The 20,030-nt window shown below is 30.8% G+C and overlaps 1 protein-coding gene across 2 annotated transcripts in view; it reads right to left on the bottom strand.

The window, feature by feature from the left end:
* LOC113555688 overlaps nt 1–20,030 on the bottom strand; it is a 62,108-nt gene that overhangs the window by 14,347 nt on the left and 27,731 nt on the right. The window contains exon 5 of one of the 2 annotated variants that reach the window (XM_026960197.1): nt 12,608–15,949. In XM_026960197.1, the coding sequence (XP_026815998.1) occupies nt 12,608–15,949 (3,342 nt within the window). The remainder of the gene's footprint in view (nt 1–12,607; nt 15,950–20,030) is intronic. The other variant, XM_026960198.1, reaches the window with a different exon arrangement.

The raw sequence follows: 20,030 nt of genomic DNA, 5'->3' as shown, positions 1-20,030 counted from the left end.
AGTCTGCGGCACTTTCTTCCTTCAAAGCCAAGTAAAACCCTATTAACACACAGTTTATATTCATATAATTATATACTTACGTTCGATTAGAGAGTTAAACCGCAGTTGTCTAATTCTAGTTATTTTTAAAAAATATTATATAGTTGTTGCTAGAAATTATGCATTAGTATGTATTCAATACATTGAATTGAATCTGAACTGAGGCAATAACTAATAGAGAAAATCAAAATTGATTTTTTTTTAAATTATTGTTAAGTAATATATTTTTGTGAGGTTAAAAGTTAGAGAGTTGTAAGGTTTCTTATTCAACTCATAGGTCTCATAGTATTTTCTTTTTATAAGACTTATAATCCAGTCAATTATTTTATTTCATAAATGAAAAGTTATATATTATTTTTCTATAATCAATATTCAAATGTTTATAATATAGTGACAACGTGAACACGCTTTGTGGAGAAACAAAGTAGGTATGTAATTACGTTGATGTTTGTAATTAATAATAATAATTATTGATAAATAGGCCAATCATTGCAGCTTGCGCGTGGTATAAAAAATGAAAATACTTAACAATGGAGATGATGTATGAACTTGCCGAAATAATTAACGATTAATATTGCTGTAGAGTGCATATAAATGCAAGTTACCGACTGTGTTATTTCAACGGAAAATTTTTTATATTCTACCTAAATAGTATTCATAATTTAACGCATCATACAATTGTTATTATTATAATATACAGTGTGTTTTTACGAATAAACATAATCAAAAATTCTAAAGAATAAATGCGTTACGATATATTCGTAACACACCACAAATAAGTAGCATAATATATTATATTGCGTTACACATGTGCGATCGTACGCATGGTGAATTCAACATATTTTTCGTTTTAATACAAATACCGTGATCTGGTGTGTAACGATATAAAATACCTACGTTCGACCAACGAACATAATATAATAGGCGTTCGTTTTGAAATTCTGTAGTCGAAACGATGCAGAATAAGACAATACAAATACCGATTGCGAGATCAAAAGAAAGTGAAATCATGCGCTAGTGTGCAGATTTTTATAAAATAACATCATCGTCTTCGACGGAAGAAATTTCGGGCGGGACTACGCTAGAGCTTGTCGGTATAGGTATATTTTAAGGTTGTCTAAAATATAAATTTGTACTCCACGTCCCTATCAAATTTACGGTTTCAAACCTATCGTACCATTCAACGAACTTGTTATTCTAACATGTTCGATTTAAAGCACAATAACTCGTGCAATTTATTATTATAAATATTTTTTGAATACAACAAAATTTATTTTGGAAAAACCGTAATTATTCATTTGAAAAATTTCTTTCTTGTAAACGGTTTAGGTTTCCTGTATGTCAATATTAGTATAATACACATTAAACAGAGTATTGGCCACACTCTGTTCTGTAATCATTTTTTAATTTATCACCACCAATTTTAAGATGAAAAATAGTATCGCAATCTACATATCTGCAGTCCAGAAGAAGTGATCTTAGCAGTTCAGTTGGAGGATAAAGGTCTCAGTATGTGCAGTAAGGGTATAATACTATAATAATACTTGAATGTATATATTATTATATTATATATAGTTATACTTATTTAATATGTATTGCTGGCGGATGATTTATTCATTACCGAGGACACTGATCGAGAAAACATCTCACAGATAAATCGTGGTATTCAAAAAAGAATATGGCGACGATGACCCTATTATAAATTCAGTTGAGAATTTTCAATGTCGCACAGTGGTCATCAAGACATCTATATCTACCCACCAACCACTAGTATCAAACTATACTATATATTCGTTGAACACACACATAATATGTGTATATATTATATACATACGATTGTCGATGATGTGGGTTACAAGGTCGTCAGCCTCCACGCGCGGGACACAGTGAAACCGAAAACGTTCTGCTGTATATATGCGGGTACATAGCGGCTTTCACTGTACTATGCATAAATATAATAAAAAATTTAACTTGTGTTGCCAAGATTTGCAGCCTAAGAACGCGGTGGTGGATCTAAACGAACGATTCGAAAAGTCGGATTGCATACATTCATTTCGCTAATATCATATCACCCATACATACGTTATTATATACGTTTATATTTTTACCTTAACCAGCGTAAAAACAATAGGCTGTTTAAAATTTTTTGTGTACGTATGGCGCGTTTAACTACGTGTGCAACATTAACAAAATCTATTTAATACACGTATTTTGTTTGGCCAAAGAAATGGTAGTCAACGATTACTAATTTTCATAAGTCGTGATGATTTTATAGCTTATATTTAACTCTTGAAAATAAATCAAGTTATTTTAATTTACAAGTTATGAAACCTATATTATAAAAATAAAGAGATCGAAATCAGCCATACAATTTCAAATCAAAATAATTTGTAGGTAGATCAATTATTAGTTTTGATAAACAAATTTCATAATATAAACCGTTTATCTGCCTATAGATTCAAACGTTTACTATTAATTATTACTATTATTTATTTGTATTATAACGAGGATTATGAAAGCTATGAAAATGTCTACCACACATGTATACGATTGTTTAAGTGTGGTGATAGTGCATTATTATAAATACATTAAACATAAGTAGATACTTTATGCTATTTATTTTAAATTATACTGCGTTTTTATTTTTTACTACAATTGTTGTTATGAATATGTAAGTTATTTATTTATTATGATTATTGATTATTATTTTCGATGAATATCATAATATAAAAATAATATACTTAAGTTGTATAACATACAATTATTATAATGAACAAATTAAAAATTGTATTTGCATTAATTTGTAGTTAATACTTTTTCTTTCTAGGCACACAAAGAAATCTTCATTCTTATGAATAAAATGTTTATGACTTCAACCGTGGCAAGAATAATAATTAAAAATCTATAAAAATAACAAGTACTTGTATGAAAATAATGTAACATAGGTAGATGATGTCTTTTTTATGAAATATAGTTATCTATGTACATGTACATTTACCTTTGTAAATACCAGTACATTTATGAATAATGCAAAAGTAATGTTTTCTTTTTACTCTTTTTTTTTAATTAAATAATTAAATAAATAACACCGAAATTAAAAATAGTATTTTGTAAGTGCGTTTTAACTAAAATACAATCAACTAATAAATAGTTCTTGACTAGGTTATTTACCTGTATAATTTTGTTTAGTTTAAGATTTTAGGAAAAATCAGTAAAGATAAACGGCAAAGTATAGGTTATTGATATAGTTTATACATGTATAGTAGTTATATCTACATTTAAGTATATAAACATTTTTGTTTAGAATTTTTGATATTGACGTACTTATATAGTATGTAAATATTATTCTGACCTTACAATATTTTTAACCATATTAATTTTAAACTGTTAGACCACTTATAATCATACAATGCGAATATAGGTTGAGTACGAAAACTGATTATTGAAATTACGAACTACGGCGTTTCAAATATGAAATGCATATATAATTACAAAAAAAAATTTGAAGCTGAAATTGATGCGTAACTGTAAATGTTTGTTGTACAAAGGAAAAAATATATCTGAATAAGTGTATATAACTAACAATGTCCCATAATGAAGCAAAATAGTTATCACCCAATTTACGAACGAGAAAAGATATTTTATTATCTAATAACGTAAATGGCAGTTTTTAATATTAAATATGTAAATTCATATTTTACGTATGTATTCCTACTTAATATACAGATGATAAAAGTAAAAAATATAATAAAAGTTAAAACTCTTTAATAATACCAAACAAAAACTAATATATATTTTTATATATTGTGTTTGTCAACACTCAATTGGTTTTTTAATCAGCGCGTTCACACAAAGCATAATTTTAATAGTTTTAACTTAGAACTTTAGAAGAAAATCCGATTTTAGTTAAATAATTCAATAGAAATATGAAAATGAAAAGAAGAAGTCTTCCCTGCCAGCTATCCATTATCATTTAGTTAATTTCGATTGTACTTATACATGTTAATATAAAAGTTATAATTTCGGTAAATATCCAGCGAAATTAGGAGGGCTTGAGGAAGAAGGCACACACACATTTACCGTTATCAAGTACTATCAATGTCTGTTGGCGGTCAATTGTGTATATAATAATATAATAGGTATAATGACGCATCATGCACGTAGATCATTTTCTGGAATGGTTTTTGGACCAAGTGGACCAACTGCAGTTGTGCTCCGAGTATATTATATATTATATACCTAAATAGTTTTAAATTTGACAATATAAATAGCGTACGTGTGATGTCCGTCTATCTACAACAGTATAATATAATATGTGTATATTTACATTGTATACATGGTGGCGTAACCGTGTAATTATAATTACTCTAGTTCCGGAGTGCATATATTGCTGTTTTGTGTGATGTCTACCTAATATGTATATAGCAATCACGCGATGCATAGTTATCCGGATATCGATATTGTCGCCGACGACTTGCATGCGTATAGTTTTAGAGGTATGAAAAAATACGTACAAGTTCAGCACTGACGGAAATGCGGTTATACATTATACCACGTCCTCGACGATTAAATGACAGAATAAAAATCGACGTATTGTACAAATCCAAAAAATAATCCTCGTTTCACTCGTTTATTATTTAAGCCTAGAAGTTTCAAAAAAAAACTTTCCTTCTCTATTACTCGAGTTACCGTATATATTTATCGAAGTAAGAAATAATTATGTAACCACTGACCATGCAAGAACCGATATTATTTGCACTATTAGACTTTCACAGAGTACCTATAAAATTGTTAATTTTTCAAAATATTTGAATAAAGACTGTTTTTTATTTGCTACGCACTATACTCAATACTTGCAGTACCCTTAATACCAATATAAATTCATATACTTATACAATTAGCGATTCATAAATACATAGAATGCGCCTGAAACTCGATAGGCAAAACAATGAGTTATCAGGCTTCTATAATTGGTTGAGTTTCTTGTCTCTCGTCATCGGTCATGACTTTACTCAGCGGTTATTCGCGTTTTGTTTACATATTAAATATGCTACATTTAATACACGTATAATTTGGTTTTTTTTTGTCTAGAGCACTCGCAATCGTGGGTTTTATACGAAAATATATTTGACATAATATTATTATCATGCAGTCAACATTGCACAGCGGCAATATAGTTACATACATCATTATCTAGATATTGGAAAAAAATAAATTATTTAAATACCAGCTGCCAAACGTTTATAAGAATGCATACATCTTCTCTTGTGGTTTCTGTAATGTGTAAAATATAACATATTATTAAGAACACGGCGACGGTAGCACATTTAATGTGAACGATGAAAATATAATATTAAAATAATATTCAGCTCGGATGAAAAAATTTCACTGTATATAATATATATATACGGACAGAACGTGGATCACTGCATACATCCTGGTCGTATCCTTTCTAATCGCGTGCATTTTTGTTGTATGCATGTAGTAGTTGTGTTATAATATAATTACAATCTTTTAATCTCGGATTAAGATTAATACAATGCACGAAATCAGTGAAAGGGAAACGTGTATTTTAATATTATATACTATGGATAGATTTAGGTCATTTGTTGCCCGTTTTATAATCATTGTTCTTAGATATTATCATTTTTATAGGAAATATGTATGAGACGATTCCAAATTATATAAGCGGTTCTAAAACTATTCAAACGTATTAAATAATTATTGTTGTTTTAAAACGACAATATTGATCATATATACTATTATACTGACCGCAAAAATGTATTTTAGTTGCGTCTAATGGGTCGTGTCATTTTGTGTAACAATGAGCTGGACGGACTTGGTTGTAATATTATGTTGTCACAATTTGAATGGGCCATCAAACCACAAATACTACGTATTTTATCGACGAATTATGAGGGATAAAAATTCCAGACGGTTTCAAAACATTTCCCGTTGAATGATTCTGATGTTGTGTTAGGTGGCGTTATAATACGTAGGTATATTACGCACTAACATTAGCCGTAAGGTAATACGAATTTGAATCTATGCATGTGGGACGATACGTTCATGGTTATTTAATAAGTTGTCATTTTCACGGACGGATACAATTTTGAATTAATTCATTTTTTTAACGTTGGGCGAGACTAACAGGTAGCACCTGGTAAATTAATATGTATTGTACATTCAAATCAACCACATTATTATAATATATGAATTTTCGAGGATTCGTTGAACGTCAATTAACGTGAGAGGTAAGTAGGAAGAAATTAGTTATTATCATCACACAACTTGCATATACACGCATGTGTTATGTTTCACTGTCTCGTATCACAGATTCACAGATAACGATTATCCGATTTGTTGTCGGAAAGACGAGACGATGATATATTATTATTACATTGTTTGTCGTAATGACGTAGTCATTATAATTGTACCGCATTATCCGCCACACGATTGCTGGATAGTTTTCTCATATAATCATAGGAAATATATAATTATAATCATATTATTATAATCAATAATAATATTTATTTGACGTTATTATCAACATAGAATTGTACGAATTATGCTTATTTCTCCGGTGTAAAATGTATCCAAAGATATCATATTTCCGATATAAATATTCTAGGAGTCTGATTTAAACTGTATACATACTCTGAAATCGACTTAGTAAAAATACAGTAAGGCACCAATCATTAATATAGAACAGTTGAGTGAATAGTTTAGTCAACAATCATCAGTATACCTCTATAGTCAATTTACTTGAATTATTTATGTAATAATCAATAAGAGTATCGGCAGACACTATAGAAATCACAAACATATTTACTTAATAATTTAAATTTAATCAACAATTTCCTATTTAAACGATGACAGTCATTACCGCTATAATAAACGCGTGCTTTGAGAAAATTACGGTTGACAAGACCTTGAAGAACACAAACATGTTAGAGATGGTTTCGCCAAAATTGTGATATTCTCGATTGAAACACGTATATATGTGTGCTGTCAACAATATAATATTTTAAGCTGATATATGTGCAAGGCGCATGTATAATAACAATTACTATATATCCGTTCAAGTCGTTGTTGACACTAAACAACTCACGATCGATAATAATAAAATAAATGAATTGATGAACATAATAATATATACTTTAGCTAGTACCAAAATATTATATCAGCGTCTGTCATTACTACATGGACTATTATCAAGCGTAAAAAATAAACTACATACATTTTTATTTGCTGCAGTACTCAATAAATGTGAACCAAAAACTGGAGATTACGCGTTTAAGTGAATTATGTACATATATAATTTATTAAAACATGGCTAGGATTTGTTTCGTTTGTGTAATGCGTCGTGAAACTGAGAGTCGAAAAATACGCCGACATAGATATGTAAAACAAATGTTCATAGACATAGTACATAATTTATTATATAAGTATAATAAATATAATATAATATACCGTTTAGTGTAATCTTGTTGCATTTTACAGCGATTCTTTTATGCTATTTTTTCTTTTATTAACAGAAAACTATTCGTAAGCAAGACTTCTTATAATTGTAATCGTACGACGTACGCTGTTTGTTCTTTTTCAAGTCACTGACCATGCGTTTTGTGTTATAACGTCACAGTTACAAATCACCGAGACATAACCAAGTGGTAAATTATGAAAGTGTCATTATGTCTTAAATCATCCAATCTTCTATTACTACAGTATTGTTCACGTTGAAAAAGATGGTTAATTGTTTATTAGCCCACTTAGTTTTATATTCTGTTATGACACCCATTAGTTATATTATTTTGTATTTGATCTTTAATACCATATGATAATATTTATAGTAGGTTTTATATTCTTATAGTATTTTTAAAATTTATTCATTGCTTACGGATGATTTTTTTCTATGAGATCTATTCATTTGGAATTGTATTACAAATAACATATGTACGTTAAATTGGAATAGTTAAGCTCAATTCTCATGCCTATTTCTTCAATACCTGAAAATATATTCGAGCATAGCAATAGTTATTGTATGCATAGAATAAAAAAAAATCGAGGGCGCTATAACGGTGCTTAAGGGTGTTATAGTAAATAGTAATATAGTGTTAAAATGATTTGCTTTTGTGTCATTGAATTACTACATAAATTTTAACAACGTCATATGTGTAGAATTATATATATATATATATATAAATGTTGATATATGACCTTGAATTTTTATAATTTAATTTATTAGTTTTTTGCTATTATTTTATTAATATTTTGTTATCTATATAATACTTATATATAAGTATATAATTAGTGATCCCATCAAATATTATAAAAACTACTTTTTATGTATTATATTAAACTGTTGATATGTAAAAAGCCGACTGGCGTTTATATTAATAAATAAAAAAAAAATATAACTTAGGTAACAACATATGTATATTTGATTATTTGTAGTGATTCGTAAAGTAAAAAAAGGAACAAAGAGAAATGTTCGAATATACATAATACACAAAAATTAGATAGGTACGAAAAATAAAGATAAGTCGAAGACGAGTTTTGTGGTTTTTTTTAAATTTAAAACTACTTGTGGTCGATGACAAATATCAGTGTGAGAAGTACTTATTAGTTATTATAACTACAGTAAACATGCGATACTCAGAAAACATTGGTTCGTAACATTTCAATAACGAGCGGTGAGTTTTTAATTTACTAAATGATAATTAAATAATATAGTTTGTGTGTTAATGGATTATGATCGAATATCAATAGATGTAAATATTATTATATTTTGATTGTATATGTGGTTGAACTATAAAAGATAAAATAAATAAACATATAATTTAATCATTAATCAGTTTATTGTCATCAAATGAAAGTGTTGAAATTAAACTTGTTTGATCAATAATATGTGCAATAACGTTTATACTCATTAAATGCCCACTCATAATAATATTATTATTAAATAGATTTTGACCAGATAAAAATAAATGCAATCTCTTTATTAAGCTATGTTTGATTTTATTGAGAAATTGCATATTCTATGGCTATAACCCAATTCTATAAAACTTATTCAAAAACGCCTTGAATGATATAAGTAATATATATTACAAATTATATAAATTGTATACAATTATAAAAATTAGAATAAATAACTGGAAAAGTCTTTAGTTTTATTAGTACATGCAATATTATTATAGTGGAAATTAATTACGGATAATATACTTAAAAAAACATAGGATTTTTTTTGTTAACACTCGTTGATAATTTTTAATACACTCGCGTTTGTATATATATATTAATAATAAAGACTTTTGTAAAAGACCCTTTGTATTTATTTATTTATTTATTTATTTATTTTTTTGTAAGATTACTTATATGAGAGTATAAGGCTTATATGTTATTAATGGATTTTCATTAAGTATTAATTTATATATGTATACGTACGTATATAAGTAAAACGGGGTCACCTAGCTATACATATACCTACAATAAGGGAAGCCTCATGGAAAAATAATAACAAAAATGATGTCATAACAAAATAAGCAACAAAAAAGGGGCATACATATAACAATATAAAAAAGGCAGTACTCGCGCATGAGTGTATTTACACCTGGCGTATACATACCACACCCACACGCAACTGTTGACTTATTGCTCGTACACGAAACGTTCACAAGCACCTGGCAATATCATCAGCGACTCAGCAACGTAATATGTTTACGGTGTCATTGATGTTTGAAACATTTGACGGGTAGAAAACGTTAAACATCAATAACATATACCTATAAAGTTATACTGCCGATAATACGATATAATATAATATAGAGCGAATCTATATAAGTGCGAACGCGCGGGTCCTATCTACACAGGTAATAATAATAAGTTGCAGTAATTCGATGGACAAGTAAAATGTGCTTTGACAATAAATTACCTATGTCTTCTTACTACGAAAATCGATACTGTAGAAGAGTACACAAGGAAACCGCCACGTCACAGTAATCGATCGAAAGTCACGATTTAACAGACCAAGTTACTATAGGTATAAAAATAGATAATTGTAACCTATATTGTTAAACAAATTATTCCATATTACGTAATAATGTTAGACGAAAATATGACTAAAAAAAAATTATGCTTCAGAAAATGATATCGCAGTGACCACCACTATACATTAAATGACTAACAAGAGTAATATTTAATGCATTTTTTATGAATAAATTCGTATATAGATAAATATGTTTGAAAAATATTCTTAATCGTATTATATAAATACAGTATTCGAATATTATCCAAGTACTTAGAATAGTAAGTAGTAGAATATTTTTAAATAATACTAGAAACTAGGTACTTAAGATATTGATATTTGTTGCTAATTTTCAGTTCCTAGTCACGATATTCGTATAGACATCGATATTTTTCGTAAATAGAAAACTATATAATATTATAATAATGCACTTTTGCTTAAACATTTCTATTGAGTTGTTTACAACAGAGTTTCGAAAACAATAAGTGTAGTAATTTTACTCATTCAGAGATTCAAATAGCAAGCTATATATAGTTGATAACTTTAGTATTTTGTCTTTTATAGATTTTTAACAGGTTCATTAAACAATATAAAATAGACCATTTTCGTTATCATTCGTTAGAAGAAAAGAATTGATTATAAAACATTAAATTTTATGAAAGGTGGGCCACAATAACTAACTGAGTTTTAAAATTCACACGTATGTAGTAATATTTATAGTATAATCGCAAGTCGCAACATCCTGTTCATAATTATTAAGCCTTGTTTATGATAGCAACGAATGTGTAGGTCGTAAATGTCTACTTGGTATATAAAAATGAATAAACAGGATTAAAAATTAATGGTTTACGCGGGATTTGACAATATTAGTAGTATGAATATGCAGAGGTAGTCTTTTACCTGTTATAATAATGTAAATTTATCAACACGATTACACGAAATAGGTTTTATTTTTATATAGCGCCGAGTATAGACGTATATAGACCATTTATAGTGTTGCTGCAGATCACGATAACATTTAAAGCGTAAGGGAGCGATAGGAGCAGATGGATAGTATCAAACAAACAAAATGAATATGTACATATTTAAATTATTTCTATATTTCTGTCATAAGTAATGGTATGTAGATAACAAGTAAACATTTGGTTTATGTCTCGTGGAAATGTAAAATCCACGCCAGGACTATCCCTTTATGCAGGACGATCATATATTAATATGGTGTTCTACTATACTTAAGATCTTGGTCTAGAGTAAATACAAATTTAGTCTTTAGGGTTATATTTAAAGGAAGAAGTAGCGACAAAAATGAATGCGTTAGATACTCATAAAGAATAGAAACAATTGCTTGTCAAGACGTAAGTCACAAATCTGTAAAATGCGTTGAAAATGTGTAAACATGAAATAATCAAATTAAAATTGAGAGAAATATTTAATATTTGATATTGATTGCAGTTGTCAATTAATTCACCATTTTACAACAAATGTATAGATATACTTTTTCCTCAATTGACATGTATTTTATAAATAATGTTTATTTTTTAAATTTAAAATCTTTCAATACTCAGAATCGATAATATTTTAATTTGTACATAATATTTAGACTTGTGCTGGTTAGTTATTAATTAAATTAATACTTAAAAGTTGAAGTAAAATACAATTATAGTATTATAATTTACAATGAGATTTTAATAAATGATATTACTTTTTCTATAGAACATAAATTGTGCTTCATATTATCCTTGACATACGAAAACGGAGTATATTACCGCCCAAATGGCAATAGCATCATATTGTAATATCATGCACAGCACATCGATTATTTCTTTTGCATATAATTTACTTTTCAATAACTGATAAAGGGTCCATTTGCACACAACCGAAAGTAGCTGTTGTCGTTCATTGGTTTTTATTGTGACTATCGTGAAAGAGCTAGAGTGAAATGATATGTGTATACATGCCATCCGGCATAAAGTAACGTAATTACTAATTAACCACCGCCGCCAGAACCCTGAGTTCAACATCCATAATGCACCTACCTACCTAAATTTTTTTTTTCATCTTATACTGTATATTATATTAAATTTATCTTCTACCGACTACACTACAGATTATTACCATGTTTCGGTCAAACAAAGACGATGAGGTCATGTACGTACAATCCGAAGTGTGCAGATGTGTTCTCTAAACTGTGACGAAACAAGTGCGAGTGCCTCGGTCGCAATATCGAATTAACGTACTAGTTTGTATTGCAAATACCTACGTACTGTTGTGCACTGAACTCTCGCAACGATTGCTTGCGCGTTCTATACAATCCAACCGGACCCGAATCATTAGGCATAAATTAAATTTAAGTTAACACTATGATTTTGGAGCCATAGTTTCAGCAAAAATTAATGCGAATATAATTTTATGAAAATTAACTCGAACAGTTTTCAATATGATTTACTGTAAGGTATTTAAGGATGGGGCTAAATTGCATCAATACTAATAGGTCAAAAAAATTAACACTTAAAATGCTGCAGTTAGATTATATGATTTACTTACCGGTCGCCGGCGATTGGAAATTATAATTGGTCATTGATGAAGAAGACGGGGATGGAGACGTCGACGCAGATTGCTGTTGTCCTGGATGCTGTGCGATCCTCCTGCGGTTGTATTCCCTGCGTGGCGGTGAAGCCACGTTCTTATATCCAGGTGGCCTGTACCTAGCTGACTTAACATTGAACTGGTGTACACTGTGCGCCTTGTATATGCCAGTCAGCGGACTCGGAGATGGCGCGGGTGCGGCGGCAGCAGTAGTAGGCAGCCTGGGTAGTGAGTTTGTATTCGAGGACGATGTGATGGCTTGCTGCTGTAAACTTCTTGGTAATGTGGTAGACTTAGGACCAGTGGCCACCACACCGTCATCGCTGTCTCCACCTGAGTCGCCACTATCGGGTACGCTGTTCCGTCTTCTTCCGTTCCTCCAAATTCGGTCCTCAACGCTGCCACCGATGCTTCCGCAGGATCGCACACGGTCCAACTGTTCCCGACTACTATTAGCACTCTTTATCAATAGGTCACCCGCGGACCGTCTCTTAGCTGCAAGCGTCACGCAACTCTCGCCACTTGACGTTAACCGGGTTCGTGAATCCGACATCATAAGCGTCGACTCGAAACTACCTCGCCAACTGAACCTTTCATTGTCACTGGCTTCTTGCCGAGCTTCTTCCAACAACGGATCGTGTGACTTGGATCTGGGCAGCGGGCTATTAAACTGTTCGTCATCGCCTTCATCCTCTTCCTCCGTGGTAGTAGAAATGATTGATGTTTTGTGGTGATGATGAGATCGTCTGTGATATCTGGATGCCCGTGGAGTACCAGGATTTTCGGAAACCGCATGCATCAGCGCTACGAGTCTGCTTCCAATGTGTTGCATCACTTTGGTAACGAGTGGTGGTGAATTTCTGGAAACCGACGAATCGGAACTGGGCACTTCGATTTTCCGCAACGAAGCCATGAGTTTCTGATAGACGAATGCAGTGTCCCGGTTTTCATCTTGTAGCCTAGAGCCGGTCTCCAAATCAGAACTTGTGTAGTCCGATGAATCGTAGGAATCGCTCCACGTATCCTCACTACTTAAATATTCGACGATTTCTTTCACCTGTTCGTCTCTAATTCCCGGTACAGTTTTCATCAGTCTGGTCAATTCAGACTCAAATTTTACCAATTGTGGTGGCTTACTCTTTTCTCCTGGCACTTCTGGTTTTGGTTGGTTTGCCAACATGGTTTTGAAAAACGCTCTCATTTTAGACATCATTAAATTTGTTTCTTCATCCGAACTCCAATAATTAAAGCTATCGGTTCTGGTTAGACCCTCTGTAGCATTTGGTTTTTGATCGTTTTCCGTCATTGGAACTGTTGCTTTTTCTTCTGGTATATCAGAACTATCTGGGTTTTTATCTACCACATCGTCTCCAATATTAATATTTTCTGAGTTTTCTCCGGTTTCCAATACTTCCAAAGATGGAGCAGTTACAACCGATCTTTTCTTCTTCTTGCCTCTTTTTACAGTATCAAATTGACCATCACTTTTTTCAAACGATACAGATTCGTCGTTAGAATCTGAACTTGTAGACGAGTCTTCGTAATCCAATTGTATCTCTACTTGTTGTTCAGATTCTGTAAGATTGTCCAGAGACGAATGTTGACGCCCAGTTCCTCTAGCTCTGACTAATCTCTTTCTTCGTTGTTCAGGACTATGTTCTGGACTGTCACTACCAACACTACCGTCAGAGTCTGGTCGATCAAAGCCCATAAATTCGCTTAAGAAATATCGTTCCAGTCTAGATCCAGCCATTTCAGATACTACTGGTTGTGGCTCGATGCTGTCCAAAGACTCGAAGCCTTCGCTTATGATAGAACTTGTTTCAGAAAATGCATCAGTATTTTTATTGGCGTCTTGATCTTTATCGCAGAGACCGAAGAAAAAATATTTTTCCAATTCTGTCTGATTATTCCGGTCAGATTCCACTTCGCTTTCTTCGCAGCTCTCCTCCACGATAGTGTGCAATGTAAAGTCTAATGCTGATCTTCTGAATTCAGGTTCTTCCTCAAACGACATCTCTTCGCCTTCAGAAGATTCAATTTTGAAATCATCCCTATCTAAGTCTTCTACCCAAGAATCATCGTCGGCCAAACCTTCTTCTAGCGCAATGACAGCTGACAACGTGTCACTACCAGTTACGACCTTAACTTCACTGTCGTCAGCCGGTTCGGACGTGTCCAGAGTGAGTTTGAACCCTTCGTCTTGGATAACCGTGGGCATTATTTTTGTAGTATCACTGGTCACCACGTTCACGGCCGGCTTGTCGTCCTGTGTTATCATTATTAGACTAGTAAACTTACCGCTCAAACCAGCGGCGGCGGAAGACTCATCGACGGATATCTGTTCCATGGACTCAGTGCCGGAAAACTCGTCAGAGGCGCTGCTATTTCCGGTGGAAGATTTAACTGCTGCAGCGGCCGCCGAATCCAAAATGCTGGACAGCTTCACGTTGCAACCATCATCTTCATCTTCATCGTCGTCGTCATCCGGACTATCGTTGACGTCGTACGACATAGCGACGTTCTGCGCGTCCGAATCGTCCGAATCGTCGGACGGCGACGGCGACGAAGATGACGAATAATATCCAACCTCGCCATCACGGTCTTCATCACCGCACGATACGGCCGGTGATGACGATGATTTTGAGTCGAGAGTCGACGCGTGAGTCGCGTACATTGTGAGCACAGCACCACCGCTTTCGTCGACGGTGGCCGCGGGCGGTTCCGGCATTTTCGCGACGACACCACCGGCGCCCCTTTTGTCGTTCACATTTTTCACTTCTGCACCACTTACGGCATCCCGGTCACGGAAATATTCAGTTAAAACGTTTGCGAACGCTGTGGTGAGCGTGTATTGCGCGCGCTCCGGCGGTATCACAATCGGCACTGGCACGAACACGGGGAACGGCAACACGACCGGAACGAACGTCGTCGTCGTTGTGCGCGCGTCGGTCTCGCTCGGTTTACTGCCACCACTACTGCCGATTAACTGGTCGCCGTTACCGGTACCTGCGCCACCTGCCGACTGTTGTTGCGTTTGTTCCGGCGGTCGCGTCTGGTCGTTGTCGTCGTCCAGGCCGGCCATAAAATAGTCCCAGTCACAATCATCATCGGCTGACAAGCTTGATGACGTTTGTCGACCACAGCCGCCATCGTCCGACGACCAGTCAGCTCCGTTCAGAAAGACCAGCCGGTAATCATCTTTGATCCGGCTACCACCGAGGATATCTTCGTGTAGGAAAGGATCCCGACGGAGAAAACGTCGACTTCGAGGTGGCGTTACTCCTGCAAAATAAAATACTATTTTTTATTATACGGCGATCATCTTAAACGAACATCTAAAGATATATCGGTTTTAAACCATATTAGGATTTATTTATAGCTAACAATCACTTATAGTTTGTACAATATTTCTATTTGTGTCACACAAACAACTCCAAAATAATAATATAAATTCAAAATTACTTGGAGACACGGAAGTGTAATCACACGACGATACAAATATTTATTTTAATTCATAACCAATAAATAGCGTAAATAAAATCATGTTATTAATAATTAAAATTAAGTTGGTTAATATGACTATGGTAAAATTAAATTGATATTTTACTTGTTTTAAATTACATAATATTAGGTAAATAAATATAAAACTTCATATGTTATACAAAATCAAATGCACAACATAAAATTTTTAATGAATCTTAAAAAACAAATTTTACATTTTGACAATTATATTGAAGTGTAATAATAAAATAAATTACACGTTATTATTATTTGTTAAATTGTTTAACTAATTATATCATCATTATTCATATAATCATAATTTGTGTATAAAAAAATAATTTTTCTTTAAAAACAAAAATAAATAATTTTATTTGTCAAAATATTATACTTGTTTTATATTTCTTTTGAAAAAGGATAATTGCTTTTTAAAATGATCGATGAGTTTATGAGAAAGTCTCGCATTTTAATTTTATGTAATCTGATTCTGTAAAAACAAATGTGATTCAGTGATGATTTTTGGTTCTTAAATGTAAAAATTAGTAAAACAAGTAATGTTGAAAGAAGTTATTGGGTGAAATTGTTACGTTTTGAATACCTAAACGTGGCTGATGTTTAGCCAAAAAGTAACTTAAAATAGCTAATCGTTTGAAATTAGAAATGCATATGTTGGCCTTTAAAAAATATACGATAAAATTCCGATCAAGAACTAGATTCACAACGAAAAGCTATTCTAAATACAAAATAATGAAATGCAATGAATACTGGAATCTTATGATAAGTAGCTTATTATTAAAGTAAGTATTATGTATAGGTAGTTTTTCTGTTCATTAAAAAATTAAAATTAAAATTTACGAACTATTGTTTTTACGACTTAAATATGAATAAACACAGAATATGTAGTTATATTATATAGATATAATAATAGTTATTATAAAAATAATAAAATGACACGTGTTTACTAGTTTTAATTTAATTAAGATACCATACATAATTATAGACAGTTTTTAAAATCACTTGAAATCGTGTATTATACATTAATCAACTAGAAGTAGAACATTTTTCAAAAATATACTTAAAAAGCCATTATGGCGATTGTTAGTATGACAGTAACAAGAATGATAAATATTTTTATTATACCTAAAGCTTTTAGTAAAAAATAAATATTATATATTTGTAAATGAGTAATATTTGCTAATCTAAAATTTACGTCATCGAGTAAAAATAAATCGTAATATACCAATTAACTTTTTTCTTATAATACTTAGAATCAATATATATATATATATATCTAAAGACCGCGTACAACTAATTAAAGATTTAATAAATTCTAATTATTCAATTTGCTGTTTACATTCAATGGGTTCATAATAATTAGTTTTCCGATGACGTTGATATTGTGTAATGGTACGAGGTTTAAATGTTTAATCAATTAATTTAATTGAATCATATTTTTTAATTAAATTAAAAATTATAAACCGTAAATATTATAATATATAAATTTATATTCTTGTCAATCCGAATTCGACATTTTATGTATATTATATTATAAAAAAAAATAACCGTTTGGTAAAACATCATATTATGTCGTCAAGACCAAGATTTATAATTATACTTAAAGATATACAACACGCTGAATATTATACTGCATCAAGTACCACACACACACGCGTTTTATTTATAATTTTTAGTTGTGCAGTAGAGTTACGAATTCTGATGAGACCGATTTTCCCCCGGAAATCTGAGAACAATAGACACCCTTCGGCACCATATTGTGTTCCTAATAAGAGGTACATACCAGCAATGTATAACCATTTTAAAAAACAGCTGTTAAAAATTAACTAAAAAAAAATATTGTTTTTTACTTATTTAAATAATACTTGATTTTAACAGCATCTGCAGGTTTTTTTCGAAAAATAGTGTGTTAGAGTAGTATAGAGTTCAGATATCGAGTTTCAAATAGGCTTTTAAATATGATATACCTATAGTTCTATGCGGTTTAATTTACATAAATACATAATATATTACAACGTAATTATGATAAATAAAATATAATTAACGACGGTTGCGGTATGCTGGGCAACTAAATTTATTTGCGATATAACTATATAGTTACATTTATGTATTTAATGTATAAATTATTTGATTGAACTTGGGCTTCAGATCCCAGTTAAAGAATAAAAGTAATTAAAGGGAATAACTAACAAATTTATCATGTTTATGTGTCAAACAAGGAAACACACAAGAATCAAGACTGGCGATAATGACGATGAGAATGTTTACTCTGTCGTAATTTTGATTGTATACGAAAATATTTTTTTTGTTTTTTATAATAATTTCTCTTTGTAATTTTAATAAAAAAGCATGGTTAAGCGATTCAAAGTTTTATTGTGCATGATATTGGCAGAGTCGTAGGCTGATTTAAAATAAAGAACTGTTTTAAAAAAATATTTTACAAGCTTCGGAAATTTGATAGGTATTATACCAATATTAAAAGTATAATGGGTTTAAAATAAAATTCAAGACAGGCCGTACAACTTATATGAATAGATATAGGTTTTTCAAATAGGCTTTGAGAAATATATTGTCGATTGCACGTATACAAATAAATTGTCATTCATATTTGTCTGGACAAAAGGTAAGTAGTATAAAAACGTGTACACAAATAATAAACACATATAAAAAAATTAAATGTTCGAAGTAAGAAAAGCAAAGGATTATCATAAATTCAGAGGTGGCAATATGTTAAAATTAATAATTTAACCGATGATTTGTATTGAGTAAGATTAACTACTTTTAAGTATAAAAAAGAATAATATACAAAACGTATTATAATTTATTTTTATATTTATGCCTTTTATCAAAATCGTATTGTTACACTTAAAATGAAAGTAACGAAAATTATATAAAACAGTTAGAGTAAAATGCTCTTTATTCATCGACAATCGTAACGGCCTGTGAATAAACAATTTGGAAACTAATGAAATTCAAAGAAATTACTTTATATAATATGCTAGAATCATAATTTAATATTACTTAATGTTTATAATAATACTAATTTAAAAAATTTTTTTATAAAATCGAAATTTAATATAAACCAAAATAATCATAACAATTTACATACCTTCAAGTCGAAATATTATAAAACATTAAAACACATTATAAATTATAATGCATATTATATATAATATAGTAGACAGAATAATTATTATTTTATAAGCATACGGATGTACAAAGTAATTTAGTGAATATACAAGTTTACCGAGTATGATTAGTTGGTAAGCGAATTGAAAGTTATTTATTTATCGTATTCATAGAGACTTCGTCATTGAAAGTCAATGATGATTTCAATAGTAAATTCACATATGTTTTTATAACAATTTAAATTCTAGGTGAAATCATTCTATACCTAATTACTCGTGTATACTAACTTTCTGATTTGAATGTAAAAAAAGTAATGATGAAAAGTTGTCGGAGAATGTTAATTTAGTCATTAATCACATACGTTAAGTGTAGCTAAGAATTATTTTAAAATATAAATTATATACTAAATAAGTTTCAAAATTTGAAAGTAAAACCAAGAGGAAGAATAATATTTTTAAAAGTAAAATACAATAAAATTTCTCGATAAAAAATACTAAGAAAATATTCTAAGATTCAATATGCAATGACTGACAGCAAAATTCGGATCAATGTTTATATAATATTATTTTGATAGTGGAATGTGCCAGGTTTTAAGAAAAAAATGGTACTAAATATGTATAATATTATGCGTGTGTTTATCTACACTCGTCTTGTAAATGTACGAATATAACACAACACAAAATTATATATTTTCATGTGATATCACAGTGTCCACCGTTGATGTCAGATAATAATA

The sequence above is a fragment of the Rhopalosiphum maidis genome, chromosome 4 (genome assembly GCF_003676215.2).
Source record: "Rhopalosiphum maidis isolate BTI-1 chromosome 4, ASM367621v3, whole genome shotgun sequence".
Lineage (NCBI taxonomy): Eukaryota > Metazoa > Arthropoda > Insecta > Hemiptera > Aphididae > Rhopalosiphum > Rhopalosiphum maidis.
This window is presented reverse-complemented; position numbering and strand designations above follow the sequence as displayed.